Source organism: Sminthopsis crassicaudata, chromosome 3, assembly GCF_048593235.1.
Source record: "Sminthopsis crassicaudata isolate SCR6 chromosome 3, ASM4859323v1, whole genome shotgun sequence".
NCBI classification, from domain to species: Eukaryota; Metazoa; Chordata; class Mammalia; order Dasyuromorphia; family Dasyuridae; genus Sminthopsis; species Sminthopsis crassicaudata.
In genome coordinates this window covers 100430086-100450274 of record NC_133619.1, presented here as the reverse complement: position 1 = coordinate 100450274, position 20189 = coordinate 100430086, and the positions used below count along the sequence as shown (strand labels likewise).

Genomic DNA, 20189 nt, shown 5'->3' with positions numbered 1-20189 from the left:
ACTGGGGAAATTACTTAACCCTTTTGATCCTCAGTTTCTTTATTTGTAAAATGAGGTTGATGTAATAGTCTCCTGTACCTCTTTCAGACCTGAAAGCAAAGAAATCCCTCACCTTTGAAGAAGCATCCAAACCTTTAGAAAGTATTGCTTTGCCCCTGTAGTATTAACAGCAAAGCAACAAGTAGTCTCCTGGTTCTTAAGGCATAAGGTATGATGAGGATGGGGAAAAAACAACAACAACAACAACAACAACAACTCTCTCTCTCTCTCTCTCTCTCTCTCTCTCTCTCTCTCTCTCTCTCTCTCTCTCTCTCTCTCTCTCTCTCTCTCTCTCTCTCTCAAAAAAAAAAAAAAAAAAAAAAAAAGGAAAGTTACTGCAAATGAGTCTTTGATGTGAAACGTTTGCTGTGGCGTCACCTCCCTGTGATTCTCCCCCCTCCCCGCACACCGTGGAGTGTTCCTTAACCGGTGCTGGGAACGAGGTAGGAGAAGGATTGTGCTCCATGTGATTGCCGGCTAAGCAGCGCTGCAGTCTCTGCTGCAAGTTGTCCTCTTCAGGCTCCTGCAGGCAGGGGACCATTAGGTTCTTGGGTCAGAGGGCAGAGAGTGGAACAATGCCAGCGTCCTCCCTATGCCCTGGTCTTTCATTTCTCCCCCATTTCAGCCTTTTGTTAATTGATGTGCCTGTGACTATTGGCTGAAGTTCTCTCAGTGATTTGCATGAACGGAGAGGGAGTGTCTTCTGCTGCTCTCACATCAGTAGCTAAATGACTGCAGTTTCATTGGGAATGAACTGCCCAGGGAATGAGAGGCGCTCAAGAACCCTAGGAGTCAGCTGGCTGCCGCGGAACAGGCAACAGCCTCTGGATATGGGGCATCTCTACAGTCCCAGGAACAGCACCAGTCGAACAAACCTGCCGGTAAGTGAGAGGGCTCAGAAATCTCAGCACCTGCGCAACTTGCAGGGATTTTACACGGGCAGTTGCGGGCCCCCAAAGCTTTGCTTTTTTGCGCCTTCTACCTTGAACCAAACTTCATGGGAGCGATTGGGGAGAGGAGTAAGGGGAGAAAGAGTTTGGGAGAATGTCTTTAGCCCAAAACGAAAGCCATGGGCTGGGATTAAGGGGAACGAGAACGTATTGGGATTGTATTGGAGTATGAAGGGTAATTTTGGAAGCAAAAATGTTGCACGATTAAGTCATAAAAGGGAATGGGTGCAGTCCTTAATTCCTTTTTAGAATTTGGGGTTTAAAGCCTGCTTCCGCACGTGCAACAGTGGAACTGCTTCTAGTCAACTGCAAATGACAAATTATTTTGCATAATCATTTTTTTTTTTCCTGTGTTTAGTTTCGTCCCCCAGGGTAGGAGGATTAGAGAGGGTTTGTGAGAGGGTGGGGAGAGCTATCCTCTTTTCAACTAGATCTGAGTTGCGTGTTGGAAACGAGAATCTCTCATCCTTCGTGCTTTAAGGGATTTGTATGCTTCATGGCACAGCATGTTATTTGGGGCACCGGAGGCATGGGGATTTAAATGGGGAAGAAGAGAAAAAAAAAAATCCTGGATCCTTTCTCAAACCTTCCTTTTCTCTTCCCAGCCCCCATCCTTCCTTTGCTTTTGGTGCTGCCTTGTTACATATGAGTGAAACATTCAGTCGAGTGTGTGTGTGTGTGTGTGTGTGTGTGTGTGTATGTGTGTTGCAATGGACACTTGACAGCACTGGGTGTTTGCTAGATTATTTAGAGAATAAAGGATTGCGCTGACGAAACTAGATAAGCAAGGGAGTGTAGTTATAAACACCAACTCAGTCTTTGACCATCCTATAAAGCAAGCCCCCCTCTTCACCAGCCTGAGCATGATGCTCTGTGTGCCCGAATCATCTTGGCTGAGTTTTGGGCAGGAGAGTGGTCAGGTGAGAGTAAAGAGCTACATGCACACTGAGTTCTATAACCCCTTGTCTCTAACTCCGATATGCTTTTCTCTATGTGCTCCTGTGTCGTCTTCTCTATTCCTCTTCGCCTCCAGCATCTGTTACTGTTTTTCCTCTTCGTGGGACCTTTTAACTGCTTCGCAAGTTACAGTCGAGCTACGGAGCTCTTCTACAGCCTGAACGAAGGGCTACCGGCGGGAGTGCTCATCGGAAGCCTTGCTGAGGACCTGCAGCTGGTCCCCCAGGCAGCATCAGCAGAAGCAGCCGTGGCACCAGGGAGTGAGGAGGACCAGCAGTTGCACCAGCACCAGCACCGCGGAGAGGAATGGGATCCTCCTCTTTCCTTCAGCTTGGCGTCCCAAGGGCTGGCTGGTCAGTATGTGACCCTGGACAACCGTTCGGGGGAGTTGCACACTTCTGCTCAGGAGATCGACCGGGAGGCACTGTGTCTTGAAGGAGGCGGAGGAGGGGCAGGAGGAGGAGGAGGGAGAAATGGCATCTCCATCTCCTCCTCAACTTCCTCAGAATCTTGTGTCTTGCTCCTGGACGTGCTGGTTCTGCCTCAGGAGTACTTCAGATTTGTGAAAGTGAAAATTGCCATCCGGGACATCAATGACAATGCTCCTCAGTTCCCTGTTTCCCAAATCTCTGTCTCAGTTCCTGAAAATGCACCCGTCAATACACGACTGGCCATTGAACATCCAGCCATGGACCCAGATGTGGGCATTAATGGAGTTCAGACCTATCGCCTATTGGACTATCACGGTGTCTTTACGTTGGATGTTGAGGAGAATGAGAATGGAGAGCGCACCCCCTACCTGATTGTCATGGGGGCATTAGACAGGGAGACTCAAGACCAGTATGTAACCATCATCATAGCAGAAGACGGTGGCTCTCCACCTCTCATGGGGAGTGCCACTCTCACAATTGGCATCAGTGATATTAATGATAACTGTCCCCTTTTTACAGACTCACAGATCAATGTGACTGTGTATGGAAATGCTACAGTGGGCACTCCTGTGGCAGTTGTCCAGGCTGTGGATAGAGACTTAGGTGCCAATGCTCAGATCACCTACACCTACAGCCAGAAGGTTCCCCAGGTTTCAAAAGACTTATTCCACCTGGATGAAATCACTGGAGTCATTAAACTCTTCAGAAAGATTGGCGGCAATGTTCTCCGACTCCACAAGCTCACTGTACTTGCCAATGGGCCGGGCTGTATTCCAGCTGTAATCACTGTCCTGGTGACCATCATCAAAGTGGTTTTTCGTCCACCTGAGATAGTTCCTCGTTATATTGCTAATGAAGCTGAAGGAGTTGTTTACTTAAAGGAGCTGGAACCCATCAACACCCCAGTTGCATTTTTTACTATCAGGGACCCAGAGGATAAATATAAGGTGAATTGCTACCTAGATGGAGATGGACCATTCAGATTATCTCCCTATCAACCATACAGTAATGAATACTTGTTAGAAACTGCAAAATCTTTGGACTATGAGACACAACAGCTCTATGAGATAACTGTGGTGGCCTGGAACTCTGAGGGATTTCATGTTAAAAAGGTGATTAAAATACAGATTCTAGATGACAATGACAATGCTCCTGTTTTTACTCAACCATTGATAGAACTATCTATTGAAGAAAATAATACACCAAATGCCTTTCTGACAAAATTGCACGCCACAGATGCTGACAGTGGAGAGAGAGGTCAAGTTTCCTACTTCCTCGGACCTGATGCACCATCATATTTTGTGTTAGACAAGATTACAGGGATTCTGACTGTGTCCACTCAGCTGGACAGAGAAGAAAAAGAGAAGTATAGGTACACAGTAAAAGCAGTTGACTCTGGGATACCACCTCGAGAATCAATAGCTACAATTGCTATCACTGTGTTGGATAAAAATGACAATAGCCCTAGATTTATCAACAAGGATTTCAGTTTTTTTGTGCCAGAAAATTTTCCAGGTTTTGGTGAAATTGGAGTAATCAGTGTCACAGATGCAGATGCAGGGCGAAATGGATGGGTTGCCCTTTCGGTGATGAACCAAAGTGATATTTTTGTCATCGACACTGGGAAAGGCATGTTGAGAGCAAAAGTCTCCCTGGATAGGGAGCAACAAAGTTCCTATATTTTGTGGGTTGAAGCTGTTGATGGGGGTGAACCTGCCCTCTCCTCTACTGCAAAGATAACAATTCTTCTTCTTGACATCAATGACAATCCTCCTCTTGTCCTGTTTCCTCAGTCAAATATGTCTTATCTATTAGTTCTACCTTCTACTCTACCTGGCTCACCAGTTACAGAAGTCTATGCTGTTGACAAAGACACTGGTATGAATGCTGTCATAGCTTATAGCATCATAGGAAGAAGAGGTCCCAGGCCTGAATCCTTTAGGATAGACCCCAAAACTGGTAACATTACTTTGGAAGAGACATTGATGCAGAATGATTATGGGCTTTACCGCTTACTAGTTAAAGTGAGCGACCATGGTTATCCTGAGCCCCTCCATTCTACTGTAATGGTAAATCTGTTTGTCAATGACACTGTTAGCAATGAGAGCTACATTGAGAGTCTGTTGCGAAAAGAACCTGAGATCAGCATAGAGGAAAAAGAACCACAAATTTCAATAGAACCTACTCACCGAAAAGTGGAATCAGCATCCTGTGTGCCCACTTTAGTTGCCTTGTCTGTGATAAGTTTGGGGTCCATCACATTAGTCACTGGGATGGGAATATATATATGTCTAAGGAAGGGGAAAAAGCATCATCGGGAAAATGACAATTTGGAAGTACAAATCCCACTGAAAGGAAAGCTTGACTTACATATGATAGAGAGGAAACCAATGGAGATTTCTAATATTTGATATTTCCAGGGGAAAACTCAGACAGATATTTGGCCTTGTGCAGGCCACAAACATGATCATAGGTGTGCTGATTGGCAGTTCCAGTGAAGGACAAATAATTTATAAATTAAATATTATATTGTAAATAAATGTTTACAAATTTTATAAAACTCAAATTCAGGTCTTATGAAATGTGTACAGCATTTTTTAAATGAAAAATTAGTATTAACACTTAGCATATTGCTGATAAACGGCTTTCCATCATTTGCAGCTTTCATACATCAGCCAGGTCATTGAACAAAAAAAAAAAAAAAAAAGAGCAAGGTAAGATGTTGAAGTTTAAGGATAAGAAGTTATTTAAACCACCAGAGGGCATCAGTTGCTCCTATGCAGGAAGATGTTTTGAGATATTATACATGACAGGTATTGTATATGAAAATAATAAAAAGTATATTTTAAATATGTTGTTTTGAACCTAAAGTATACATAAATCTAAAATAAATGAAGATTTTGTTCAACTTATATGTATGCTAATGAAAGGAGAAGAAATGCACTAGTAAAGTGGAATGTTTATTACCTCACAAAAATAACATATACAGTATGATAGAGAAGGCATTAACAAGAAGTGCAATTTCTTTTCAACAAGAATAGAAAACATTGCCATGTAATGAAAATCTGAACTGCTGAATAGTGTTCTTTTCACTTCTCAACTCCGATAGCTTTCTATTTGTTCTACCATATTGCTTGCCATTTTGGGAGTGGGATGCATTTACCCTTTCTTGCAGAAAATGTAAATGAAATAATTGTGCCCATGTCCAAATAGCCAGATGCAAAGGGATGGTTTGATCCTTAGTTGTCCCATAGTTGTTGAAAAACATTTTTTGTGCTTCCTCTACTTGTCTGCTGTGCTTTTCATTTGTTACAAATAACATGCTTTCTCCATTTCAACTGTCATAGGAAAAATAGAAATCACTTTAAAAATGTTAGTAATTTTAGAAGTTAATTCACATAGAAATCTAGCTGTTCAAGATTGATATTTCACATGGGAGAGTTATTATTATTGTTATTGTTGTTGTTGTTGTTTGTGGTTGTTGTTGTTGTTGTTGTTGTTGTTGTTTAGATTAACTGGCTACTATTTCTGGCTTTTGTTCTTTGGCTTTGGATTGGGTCCAAGAGCTGCCTTTTAAGCTTGGTGGCAGATTTCTGGGATAATTTATTCTTTACCACATCCTTTGCAATGCAAGCAGCAGGTTCATCATAGATGAATCCCTTTCACCTTGTACAAGCTGAGAAAAAAAAATCTTTCATATGAGGGTTATGGCAAACATATCTGTGTAAACAAGGAAAATGTGACAGGTTAAAATGGGTCATTTTACTTTCTAGCATCTTATGTCTGATTGTACCAAAAGTGTTTATATGTCTGCAAATTAAAGCTATATATTTTCATAACTTCTTCCTCTTGATTACCCTTATAACTATAAAATTCATTGAATTGCTCTCTGAAGGTATTGTTAATTCTGTCTTATTTAAATCTTAGGAAAGTGGTGTTTTAAAAGTTAACGTATTAAAAATTAGAGTTTATTTTAAAATAGTCAACCCTTATGTAGATGAAGATGTGTAAATAGGTCTAAAAGAGCTATATATACAAAGAAATCTTGCAGATGATGTACATTTGAAAAGAAAAATATGGCACCAGCAATTCTGAACATTCTTTTTGCTGTTCATTTATTTAATATAAATTAAATTATTGAAGCATAAAGATTCAAGTCACTTTCATAGGGGGAAAAAGTTCTATACAAAATAAAATGTAACAAAGCAGCCTTGTAATAGTCTCTGGCGGCTAGCATCTTTGTTCAATTCAGTGCCACATTATCCCAAAGTGAAATGATAAATATATTAATGTTCTGACCCAAAACCAGTTCGAGATATGTATACTGTGAAGTAAAAGCTATTTATGAATATGGGTAGATGAAATAACTAACTGAGAAAGTTTCCCTACCAATCTAACTAATTCAATAGAAGTACAAGCCAAGGGAGGAAACCTTGCAGAAAATAGGCAACTTAACATTTATTAAACAGAATTTTTACTATTTCCTTGTCCCTCTTACTCAAATATATAAATGTTCTAGGGAAAACAAACTACATTTCTTTAACTATCTCACACTTCACTTACAAAAAAGAAAAATGTAGTTTCACATGCAAATAGCAACACTCTAAATCCTGAAGTCCCCAAATATACAACAATTTAGCTTTTGATATAAAGCATAAAATACTTATTTAATTTGAAGAGTTATTATGTATAGTTTTTATTTTCTTTTTTGGGAAAAAAGAAATTATCAAATAGACTATAAAATATTTAAAATTAAAATAGTCATATTTTTTATTCTTTCTTTTTCTAGAATGGCTTATTTGGCTTATATGTTTTTTTTTTAAATCACGTTCCACATCAAAACACTAAAAATGTGTATAACAAAGGATGCTAAAAGCAAATCAGGCTTATACATAAAAGACCCATTTTACTAACACCTTGTGCTAGAACAGTTGCCAAAATGCATGCTAATCATGTCAACGTTGGTAGTTGAGCTGGCACAAAAATAAATGTTCCATTCATTAAAAATCCCAATATCCATTTAACAGTTTGAGAACGAGTGAGTGCTCTTTGCCCAGTTTAATGAAGAAGAGATTGCTGTGATATTTGGACTGCCAGAAAAAGATGCCCTTAACAGTACAGAGAAAATCATACCTTAATAGGAAATGGGAAATTATAAACTACGATTGTGTCTTTTAGTTCCCTTTAATTAGACATGTGAAAAAAGAGTTGAGGTTATTTGATTCTTTCCATAAATAAGTTCTTCCAAAGAATTTTCCAGATTATACAGAAAATATTCGTCTTATATATTTCTGGCATTTTGACTTGTTAACAATTTTATAGGATCCCTGCATTTGAGGAGCTGGGAAATTCTGGCAACATAGATTGTTCCTCATCTGTCTATGAATACATGAGGTTTAATTTTGATAAGAAATGAAGCTCCATTATTAAAATGCTTTTATAGATAGGAGGGGAGGCGATCTTATTAAAAGGAGCTCTGTCAACAAGCTGCTCATTTGTGCACAAGAAAAACATTTCAATTGGCAAATCTAAGAAGGACAATTACATAGTCTTCTTACCTCTGGAGATTAGGGTTCTAATCTGTCACTGGCAAAATGAGCTGCCCCCTGCAAGATAGCAGTCTAAATGATGGAGACACAGAACCAAACTCTCAGCCATTTTTGCCTATACAGGCAACCGAAGTTCACAGAATTCCCCAAGTACAGTGGTGTTTCCTCCCAGGGCAAAGGTATGGCAACAGGCTCCATGGGGTAAAGATAATGACAACTGCTGCTATTAAATGATGGATGTCTTCCACTCCATATGTCCTATCTATGACCATGGAGGTACAGTAAACACTGATCAAACTTGCATTTAACCTAACTGGGGGCTTTGAACCAAAAAAGGGAAAAATAAAAATTAAACATTGTTTTCAATCCACCCATCTGTGAAGGAATAAAAACTGATATGCAACTATGATCAGGGCATTGTGAAAGTATCAGCTAAATTATCCTTCAATACTTCACTTGTCATATATTCCTGCAAAATTGTAGTCTCCTTTGTCACAATACTTTCCTTGGGTGAGTAGTGCTAGTAGGCTATCTCCTAGCCTCCCATAAGTGAGTGCAAGATGCAGATGGAAAACTAAGCAAATAATATATAACTTGATATAGAATCATTTGAAACAAAATCAGTTCATTCATTCATGTCTGATTAAGGCATTCAATGCATTCTAGAATATGCTTTCAAATTCATTATTCTTATTTAAATAGGATATCTAAAATGCATTTATTTTATATTTGGCATAAAATAAAAATCATTTCTGCTAAATTAGGTTTCGGGAACCAAGGATTAGAAATGAAAGACAACTCAAAGGTTATTTTGTCTAAAATCTTTATTTGACATATGGTATCAAAGGTGCCTGAATGCCTTGCCCAAAATAACACAAAGTACAAAGCCAGCTTCAGAAATTGTTTCAGTTTTGCCTTTTTTGTCTTAGCCCAGTGCCCTCCACATAGTAAGCACTCAATAAATGCTGAATGCTTAAGTAGAGTTATTAGATGTGGAGTCAAAGGCTTTTGTTGTTGCTTAGTTATTTCAATGTATCTGACTTGTTGTAATGCCACTTAGGATTTTCTTGGCAAAAAAATACTATAATGGTTTTTTTCATTTCCTTTTCCAAAATCCTACAGATGAAGAAACTGAGGCAAACAGGGTTAAGTGATTTGCCCAAGGTGATAAATAAGTTTCCAAAACTGGATTTGAACTCAAATTTTCCTGGCTCCAGGCCCAACACTCTAGCCCTCTGGACTGAGAACCTTCCTTGAAATGCTATCTCTATCACTTAACAGCAAGGTTATCTTAGAGAACTCATTTAAGTTTTCAGAATCTCAGTGTTCTCAGCTGTAAAATGAAGCTATAAGGCTGGTTCCTTCAAATTTCAAATCTATTACTTCAATTAGAGATTGATATACTTCAAGTAGTTCTGGAAGGATTTTTTTTCTGATATTTTTAGCAAAATGTTATTTCTATAATTGGAGACTGTTTGCTACATGAACATTTATTTGGTTTTCTTTTAAAAGATGTTACAGCTATAGATGGATAGATAGGTAGACAGGTAGATGGATATAAACAGATAGATGGATAGATGGGTGATAAATATTATAAATAGAGGCAGAAAGATGGATAGGGTAGCTAGATTAGGACATGTAGAATGGAACATAGAAATTTAAATCTGTAAAGGAAAGAATTTCAGGGAAATATCTAGTCCAATTGCCACAATTTTATTAACAGCTCATGAGAAAATTAAAGGTCAAAGATTAAGTTATTTGCCCGTAAATCATATAAGAATAAGAGCCATTGATAAATAAAGAAAGAAAGCAATAAAAAACAAAACTGATAAATAAATAAAAATCCAGTTTTCTGTCTAAACTTATTTGCTTTAGAGCAATATTATAATTTCCCCTACCCTTCTACAAAAACTACTCCCGAAAGTTTTTGTGTGTACAGACTTTAAGAATAAACAAACTGTGATTTCGAGAGTCCTTTTCTCTCAAGGTAAGCCAAAAAATAAATAAATAAATAAAATAAAATAAAATAAAATAAAATAAAAAATAAATAAAGTGAGTAGTTATTAATCCTTAAGCATCCTTTACTATAAGCACAGTTCCAGTCTATCCAAGCTAATGTTTATCTATTTCTAAGTAATTCTTCTTGTTGTTGCTCTCAGGTGTGAAAGCAGAGATAATTCTCCAGCTATCTCCTCTATCATTGATAGGGTGTGGAGTTGGATAACTAAGTAACTAATTCTTTAAAGAGTAGGACATAAATGAGTCCTAATGTCTGATTAGTACATAAAATGGGTCATACTTTCTTAATGTTAAAAGGAGAATACACACATATATAAATGTACTTACACACTATGCATAAGTAATGGGCATGTGTATGTGGCATGTGTGTATATGTATGCTTGTGTGTGTATATACACACACACACACACACATATATATATATATATATATATATGTATATGTCATGTCACCTATGTTTGCCTAGCAATAGACAAAACCCCATAAAATCATGTCTAATCTTCCTTAGACACATAGATGGCATGACAGATTTTTTCTTCTTTTTTGGTGTTCTTCAATTATTTTCATTAGTTCTGATGCTTTGTTTTGAGATTTTGAGATTTTGTTTTGTTTTGTTTTGCTTTGCTTTTCCTGGTAAATTTATTTATTTTTAATACACATTATTTTATGAATTATGTTAGGACAAAAAAAAAAACAAATCAGAGCAAAAAGGAAACTGTGGGAGAGATTTAAAAAAAAAAAAAAGGAGAAAAAGAACTAAACATAGCATGTGTTGATTTACACTCTGTCTCCTTAGTTCTTTTTCTGGGTAAAAATGGCACTTTCTATCCAAAGTCTATTGGGATTATTCTATATATCTGAACAAGAGAAAAAGTCTTTCATAGTTAATCATCTCAGAATTGCTGTTATTGTGTACAGTGTTTTCCTAGTTCTGCTGGTTTTGTTCAACATTAGTTCATGTAAATCTTTCCAGGCCTTTCTAAAAATTACTGTATTCATCATTTTTATAAAATAATAATATTCCATTATCTTCAAATACCACAACTTGTTCAGCCATTCCTCAATTGATGAGTACCTACTCATTTTCCAGTTCTTTCCTATCACAAAAAGAGCTGCCCTAAACATTTTTGCACTTGTGGATTAATTTCCCTCCTTTTAGATTTCCTTAGGATACAGATCAGTAATGGCACTGCTGGATCAAAGGGTAATACAGTTTGATAGCCCCTTGGGAATAGTTCCAAATGTTCTCCAGAATGGTTGCATCATTTCACAACCCCACCAATAATGCATTACTGCCCTAGTATTTGCATATCCCCTCCAAAATGTACCATAATCTTTTCCTGTTATCTTAACCAATATGACAGATGTGAGGTGGTACCTCAGAGTTGTTTTCATTTGCATTTATCTAATCAATAGTGATTTAGAACATTTTTTCATGTAACTATAGATGGCTTTAATTTCATCTGAAAATTGTTTGCTCATACCGTTTGACCACTTATTGATTGGGGATTCTTAAAAATTTGACAAAGTTCTTAATATATTTTAGAAATGAGATTTTTATCAAAAACACAGACTGTAAATGTTTTTCCCAGTTTTGTACATCATTTTCAATCTTGTTTCTTTTCGTTTTGTTTGTGCAAAAACTTTTTAATTTAATGTAATCAGAGTTGTCCATTGTGCTTTTGATAATGTTCTCTAGTAGTTATTATTTTTTTTTGTCATAAATTCTTCCCTTCTCCAAAGATCTGATAGGCTAATTATTCCTTGCTCTCCCAATCTGTTTATGGTATCATCCTTCATGGCCAATTCATATACCCATTTTAACCTTCTTTTGGTATGGAGTGTGAGATGCAGGTCTATGCTGAGTTTCTAACATTATTTTCCAGTTTTCTCAGAAATGTGTGTCAAAGAGTGTGTACTTATTCCAGAAGCTAAAGTTCAGGCATTTATCAAATACTAGATTACTATAGAGATTAGATATACACAATATAATATCAATCTATTTGAGGTTTTCTTGATAAAGATATCAAACTAATTTGGTATTTATTTTTCCATTTCATTTTAAAGATAAGAAAATTGGACCAAACAAGATTAAGTGACTTGCCTAGGATCATACAACTTAAGAGAGTCTTAGGCAATAATATTGATATATCTAATTTAGATAATTAAATTAGCCTTCTAAATGTTTCCTTTGCTTCTGGTTTCTTTCACCCATATATATTAGTTCTCCTAAGTAATAGTTCTAATTATGCCATTCTTATTCTCAAAAATCATACATCCCCCTATCTACTAAGTTTAGCAAAAATTAAAATTAAAATATCCTCTTGGGTCTCATCTGGTACTACTCCCCTTAACATTTGTTTATTGATTGAAAGTATAAATTATTTCCTTAAAAATATATCATTTCTTATCTACCTTGCTCATAATGTTTTTGTCATATGAAATTTCCACATTTCACTTCAACTATATTATTGCCATTACTTCTCCATTCCATTTATCTAATTCCTGGAAATTCATCAAAGCTTATATCTGAAAGCATTTCCTCTATAGATACTTTCTGTATCAACCCTGTAGCAAATAAATATTCCTACTTATTTCTATTTATTACATATAAGTATTCTTACTAGGAAGTTTCCTACTAAATTATCCTTGGCAATACTGTAAGCAGAAGATTTTTTTTTTCTTTTCCTTCCTGGTAGATAACAGACAAGACTCCTTTCACTTTTTATGGAAAAGCAAGAGATCATTGCTTTTTATTTTTGTTCCACTCACCAGTTAATACAAAACTATTCATGTAGTCACAAGACTCTCTAAAACATTATATATATTTTTTTCTTTCCAATATCTATGAGAGGTCAAGAAGTCTATTTTAGTTAGGATGCTTAGGTAGAACCAACTATTGGGTCCAAAAGAAATAATGTATCATTACTTTTCTTTGAGAAATATTTATTTCATATTTTTAATATCGTTCCTGAAAACAAACCCACAAAACAGAAATGGTTTTAGAAAGAAATTTATATGGTCATTTAGTTAAAAAAAAAAAAAAAAAAAAAAAAAAAGCTGGAAAGGAGATGGAACTCATTCTCATCCAGGTTCTGAAAGGTTTGCATTTTATAGGATTTAGGTCAAAGTATCTACACATGAGCCACACATACAGTTAATTAATTTTCCTAAGAGAGCAACTTGAAAACAAGGCACATTAAGATATACAAGGGCAAATATCACATGTTAATATGAAAGAAGCATGGTATGATGGCAAGGTCCTATCGTCTCTCAATTGGAATCCTTCTCTGGGAGATCTCTTTTCTGTATAATCTTTTCTCTATGAACAGGTTTCTTGGTAGCTCTGAATCTCCTCCAGCTCTTGTCCTTCCCCAATTCAGACTGCTTGTCCAGGCCCAATGTTGTCTTCTTTTATCCTCCCAGAGAATGGCCTTGTGAGAACTCAAGGGGGCCTGGGGAAATATTTCAACCAATGAACTTACTCCTCTTAAAGGTGCAAACTTCTTTTAAACATGTAAACTCTACCTCAGAAGTTCAAAAGTGTAAACTCCCTTCAAAGACCTGAACCAAAGGTGTGAATTCTGAGCCAGAGAATTGTTTAGACAACCTGAGTTCTTACCTTGTAATCCTAACAGTATGAGTTCAGAAGGAAACCTTATTATGATGTGAGGCAGAGAAAAGTTTTTAGGTAAGTTAACATTTAATCAGCTTCTTGATGGAAAGCTGAGATTTAGAAATTCACAGAGGAGAAGTGAGAGTATTCAAGGCAGGAAGAATTCAATTCAATCAGCATTAATTAAAAATCAATAAATTAATCAACAGGAATTTAGTAAGTATTCACTAACTGCCAGATACTATACTAAGTGTTGGGAATACAAATGAAAAGCAACAGTCTTTACCTCAGATACCTTATTACATTTTAATGTAGAAAGAAACATATACATAAAGTTCAGTACAGATAAAAAAATAACAAGGGATGCCCTTCACCCTCTTCCTTCTTGCACACAGAAACTTATGGTAAATAGGGAAGAGTGTGTGCTTTGCATATTCTGGATAGCCAACAAATCTGAAGGGCCTTAATTCCAAGTATTTTTTATGCCTTTGTGAGACTAGGAAACAAGTCAGTATGGCTGGAGACAATCTGGAAATCGTGGTGAGAGGCAGAGTTTAAGTCTTAATCCCCAAACCCCTTCAACTTAGTCCCAGGTTTGTAGCCATGCAAGGAAAAATTTGTATCACTCTTGGGACAAAGAGAGAGAAAGCACTTGTTTAGCTTTATCTTAACTGAAGTAAGAGAAAGGGAAGAATGAAGATAGCACTGAAACTGCATATGGTTGTCAAAAAGATGATGATGCACTCTACAATAATTGGAAAATAAAGAAAAAGGATGTGTTTGGGAGACTGTGTGAGATAGTGATTCCTATTTTGGACATAGTAACTTAGAGACACTAATGCAAAAGCAGAGATAGTCCCTAATCTTAAGGAGGTTAGATTGCAAGAAGAGAAGGGCAGCTAGATGGTACAATGGATAGAGCACTGGCCCTGGAATTAGAAGGACCCAATTTCAAATCAGTTCTCAGATACTTAATACTTATTAGCTGTGTGACCTTGGGCAAATTACTTAACCCCCAAAATTTTTTCTAAGAAGGAGAGCACACAATGGGCAGCACATTTGAGAGGAAATAATTTGGTCCAAAAAAGCCACAGGGATATTGTAGAAGAGATGTGCAGAGAATAGGACATGAATGCAGATATAACTTGGATATTCCCAAATAGTGATCTAATAGAGTGAACCATCAGTCATTATAGAATGTTTAAAGAGAGGAGGTTAGAACAGGGAAGCTAAGTAATTATGAAGGATGATGTGTCTAGGAAATACTATTTCCTTACCTGCTAAAAGAATTATCCAATATAATGAATGATTCATTGCCACTGATACTTGGAAGGATAGCATATGAGGAAAATACTATAAGACCTTTAAAATGCAAACAGTGCACCAATTTTTAAAACTAGGAAAAGAATAGTATTAATAACTTATGCACCAGCAAGTGTCTTTTTGATTCTTGGTAAATTGTGTGAAGATGGATAATATTTTTCTAAGACTATAGAGCTAGTTTTAAAAGAGACATGAGTAACCATTTTTGTCAATTCTCATTTTGCAGATGAGGAAAATGAAGCTGAGGGAGGTTATATGCCTTGTCAGGATTATATAGCTGTTATGCATAAGAGACAGGATCTGAACTCATGTCCTCTTCTACTTCTAAAACCAGTGTTTCTTTCCATGGTACCATGCTACCTTGAGGAAAAAAAAAAGAGGCAGTTTATTGAAAATAGGTAACATGGATTCACCAAGAATACAACATTCCAGGGAAACCCTGTAATTTTATTTTTTTTATTTTTTTTATTGTAGCTTTTTATTTACAAGATATATTCATGGGTAATGTTTCAGCATTGACAATTAAAAAACCTTTTGTTCCAATTTTCCCCTCTCTCCCCCTACCCTCTCCCCCAGATGGCAGGCAGACCCATACATGTTAAATATGTTAAGATATAATATTACACATATTGTATATATGTCCATACAGTTATTTTTCTGAACAAGAACAATCAGACTTTGAAATAGTGTACAATTAACCAGTAAAGGAAATAAAAAATGCAGGCAGACAAAAATAGGGTTATTGGGAATTCTATGTAGTGGTTTATAATCATCTCCCAGAGTTCTTTCACTGGGTATAACTGGTTCAGTTCATCACTGCTCTATTGGAACTGATTTGATTCATCTCATTGTTGAAGAGGGCCACGTCCATCAGAATTGATCATCATATAGTATTGTTGTTGAAGTATATAATGATATCCTGGTCCTGCTCATTTCACTCAGGATCAATGCACGTAAGTCTTTCCAGGCCTTTCTAAAATCATCCTGCTGGTAATTTCTTACAGAACAATAATATTCCATAATATTCATATACCACAATTTATTCAGCCATTCTCCAATTGATGAGCTTCCACTAAGTTTCCAGTTTCTGGCCACTATAAAGAGGCCTGCCACAAACATTCTTGCACATACAGGTCCCTGTCCCTTCTTTCTTATATCTCTTTGGGATATAAGCCCAATAGTAGCAGTGCTGGATCAAAGGGTATGCACAGTTTGATAACTCTTTGAGCATAGTTCCAAATTGCTCTCCAGAATGGCTGGATGTATTCATAAATCCACTAACAATGTATCAGTGTCCTAGTTTTCCCACATCCCCTACAACATTCTGCATTATCTTTCCCTGTCATTCTAACCAATCTGACAGGTTTGTAGTGGTATCTCAGAGTTGTCTTAATTTGCATTTCTCTGATTAATAATCACTTGGAGCATCTTTTCATATGGCTAGAAATAGTTTCAATTTCTTCTTCTGAGAACTGTTTGGGCCTATCCTTTGACCATTTATCAATTGGAGAATGGCTTGATTTCTTATAAATTAGAGAACATTCCCTATATACTTTGGAAATGAGGCCTTTATCAGAACCTTTGACTGTAAAAATGTTTTCCCAGTTTAACGCTTCCCTTCTAATCTTGTCTGCATTAGTTTTCTTTGTACAAAAGCGTTTTAACTTGATATAATAAAAATTTTCTATTTTGTGATCAATAATGATCTCTAGTTCTTCTTTGGTCACAAATTCTTTCCTCTTCCACATGTCTGAGAGACAAAATATCTCATGTTCTTCTAATTCATTCATAATCTCATTCTTTATAACTAAGTCATGAACCCATTTTGACCTTATCTTGGTGTATGGTGTTAAGTGTGGATCAATGCCTAGTTTCTGCCATACTAATTTCAAATTTTCTCAGCAGTTTTTGTCAAACATGAATTCTTATCCCAAAGCTGGGGGCTTTGGGTTTGCCAAATATTAGATTATTAAAGTTATTGACTATTTTGTCCTTTGAACCTAACCTATTCCACTGATCAACTAGTCTATTTCTTAGCCAATACCAAATGGTCTTGGTGACTGCTGCTTAAATAAAATTTTAGATCTGGTACAGCCAGACAATCTTCATTTGATTTTTTTTTCTTTAGTTCTCTTGTAATTCTTGACTTTTTGTTTTTCCATATGAACTTTGTTGTTATTTTTTCTAGGTCATTAAAATAGTTATTTGGGAGTCTGATTGGTATAGAGCTAAATAAATAGATTAGTTTAGGTAGTATTGTAATCTTTATTATATTTGCTTGCCCTATCCAAGAGCATTTAATATTTTTCCAATTGGTTAGTTCTGACTTTATTTGTGTGGAAAGTGTTTTATAGTTTTGCTCATAAAATTTCTGATTTTCCCTTGGCTGATAGATTCCCAAATATTTTATATATAGGTAGTTACTTTAAATGGAATTTCTCTTTGTACACTAACTGTTGGATTTTGTTAGTGATAAATAAGAATGCTGATGACTTTTGTGGGTTTATTTTGTATCTTGCAACTTTGCTAAAGGTGTGAATTATTTCTAATAGCTTTTTTAATAGAAGCTCTGGGGTTCTCTAAGTATACCATAATATCATCAGCATTTGATTTCCTCATTACCTATTCTAATTCCTTTAATATCTTTCTCAATTCTTATTGCCAAAGCTAGCATTTCTAATACAATATTAAATAAAAATAGTGATAGTGGGCAACCTTGTTTCACTCCTGATCTTATTGGGAATTTATCCTCATTACACATGATGTTTACTGATGGTTTTAAATACATGCTACAGATCATTTTAAGGAAAAGTCCATTTATTCCTATACTCTCAAGTGTTTGGATTTTGGATTTTATCAAATGCTTTTTTCTGCAGCTATTGAGATGATCATATGTTTTTTGTTAATTTGGCTATTGATATGCAAACCCTGTAATTTTCAATATGTTTTCCTTCATCATGCTGTCATTGTGGCTAAGAGAGATAAATGTGGACTGGACAATGAGATCAGGTGACTTTGAAAATAGTTGAATTCATAGAAGAAAATTCCCCATAGAGTATCCCAGGGATCTTTGTTTGAGTTTTATACTTTAAAAATTTTATCAATGATTTAAGTAAAAGGATCAACATCTTTCACTAAATTTTCAAATAATAAAATCAGACTAGATAGCTAATAACAGTTTACAGCTAAACTCATAAACAACATGATGGAGTAGAATATTGGAACAATTGTAATAAACTGGCAATGTTTTAATATGAGCAAATCTTGCACTTAGGTTAAAAGTAATTTAGCAAGGAGAATCATGATTATGTGGACTTTTTCCTAAAACAAACAATATTACAAAAAGAATAAAAAAACCTTGCTGTTTTAGTGGATTGGAAGTTGAATATGTATCAAACATATTCTATAGTAACATTGTAAGGGGCCTTTAAATGGGTGCCACAGCGCATCGGGAGATTGAGGCCCCTAAGTAATTTCTGTGGATATTAGGACTGCCCTTGGGCGGGATCCTGGCCATATTGAGATAGCTTCGTAATGGGTGACTCTGTCGCTGATTGGCTGTGTGTGTGACCTCACAGGCCCTATATAAGCCCACTGCAGGCAGCAGGCGGCCTCTTTAACCTGGCGTTCTTCACCTTGGCTTCCCAGCCTGGGTGGCCAAGCCAAGATGGATAGCCAAAAGAGGTAAGGGTTTTGGTAGTGAACACATGGGTCTTCTGACCAGGTGTTCACTTGGGAACCAACAAGTCAGGGCATCAGTCAGGGCATTATGTGAGTAGGTATAATAAAGGCTTTTAAGATTACACATGGTTGTTCTTGAGTGCGCTACCGGTTATTAAGCTAGTAATTGTAACTGCCAGGAGAGCACGTTACATAACATAACAAAACCAATTCAATCTTAATATTCATTAATGCATTAGAAAAGTCATTATGCCAAGGAAGAGAGTGATAATTATAGTACCAATGGTTATTGCATTCAGTTCTAAGTATTACATTTGGGAAGTGACGTCAATAAAGTGAAGAAGATCCAGAAGGAAACAAATGAAAGGTAAAATTCCTTGAGGTCTTGGGTTTTTTTTTTCAGATGAAGACTACGGGAATTTTCATTCTTCTGATTAGGCTTCTATCTGAACAGTTTTTGTGTGGAAAATTAAATGATCATGGCTTTGCTTGGCCCCAGAGAAAGGAAATAAGAGCAATAGTAGAAATTGCAAAGAGACAAATGTCCAACAAAGAATTTCTTAACAATTAAAGATAGCCTTAAATAAGATTAATTGTCTTAGAAGGTGTTGGCTTCCATCTTAGTGGAAATGTTCAAACAAAGGCTAGATGTCCACTTATAACAGATTTTCTAAACTGGTATAGGGAATTATTTTTCAGGAACAAGTTGTACATTCCAAAGTCCATTCCAATTATTCCATTCTATGATTCTGTGATGTTAACCAAAACAGAATTTTGTTAAAGAATGAATTTAGAGTTAAATAATAATTATCAAATGTCATGAAAATGAATTTGCACTAGATGAGTTGAGGACCTTTCCACATTTTTAGATTCTATGTCAGTTCTATTATAAAAGGGGAAGTTATTGAAGGGTTCTTGTCCTTTTTTTTTTTTTTTTTTTTTTTTTTTTTTTACTATAGGGAAAAGAATTAGAAAGAATAGTTATAAATGCAAAATAATATTTTTGGTATATTGTACTAAAAGCTAAATTAAAGCTGGGAAAGACTAGAGACAATTTGAGGAATATGAAGCAATGTGTGATAGAAATTCTCTAGAAGGCTAGGAACCCTGATTTGGAAAACAAACTAACTAAAATATGTTACTATGCAACTTCATAGAAGAAGCTAGTCAATATTTTCTGTGGAATAAACAAACTGTCAGGTGATGTAATGAACAGAGTGCTGAGTCTGGAGTAAGGAAGATTCCTCTGAGTTCAAAATCTGACCTCAGATACTTACTAGTTCTGTGATTCTTAAGTCAATTAACCATGTTTGACTCAATTTCCTCCAGTTGGAAAAGAAAATGGCAAACTACTCAAGTATCTTTGACAAGAAAATCCCAATGGAGTAAAAAGTTATATATTACTGAAATGACTGAACAAAGATATAAAGGTATCACTCTGCATCTATGATAGTATATGTAGAACATCCTAGAGAATTAAATAAAAACTACTAGAAATAATTCACAACTTTAGCAAAGTTGCAGGATACAAAATTAATCCACAAAAATCATCAGTATTTTTATATATTGCCAACAAACTACAGCAGCAAGAAATAGAAAAAATTCATTTAAAATAACTGTACAT

General features: G+C 35.9%; 1 protein-coding gene across 1 annotated transcript; it reads left to right on the top strand.

The window, feature by feature from the left end:
• Positions 1 to 660: 660 nt before the first annotated feature.
• PCDH20 (protocadherin 20) lies at positions 661 to 4952 on the top strand. Its single transcript, XM_074299218.1, has 2 exons — positions 661 to 920; positions 2023 to 4952. Exons 1-2 carry the CDS (start codon positions 768 to 770, stop codon positions 4786 to 4788), a joined length of 2919 nt encoding a protein of 972 aa, XP_074155319.1. The 5' UTR covers positions 661 to 767; the 3' UTR covers positions 4789 to 4952.
• The last annotated feature ends 15237 nt before the right edge of the window (positions 4953 to 20189 follow it).

Bases quoted from the DNA above. Each gene is read 5' to 3' on its own strand.
- PCDH20 (XM_074299218.1), top strand. From the start codon at position 768: ATGACTGCAGTTTCATTGGGAATGAACTGCCCAGGGAATGAGAGGCGC. The intron at 921-2,022 runs GTAAGTGAGAGG...CTTCGCCTCCAG, and splicing joins CCAGTCGAACAAACCTGCCG to CATCTGTTACTGTTTTTCCT.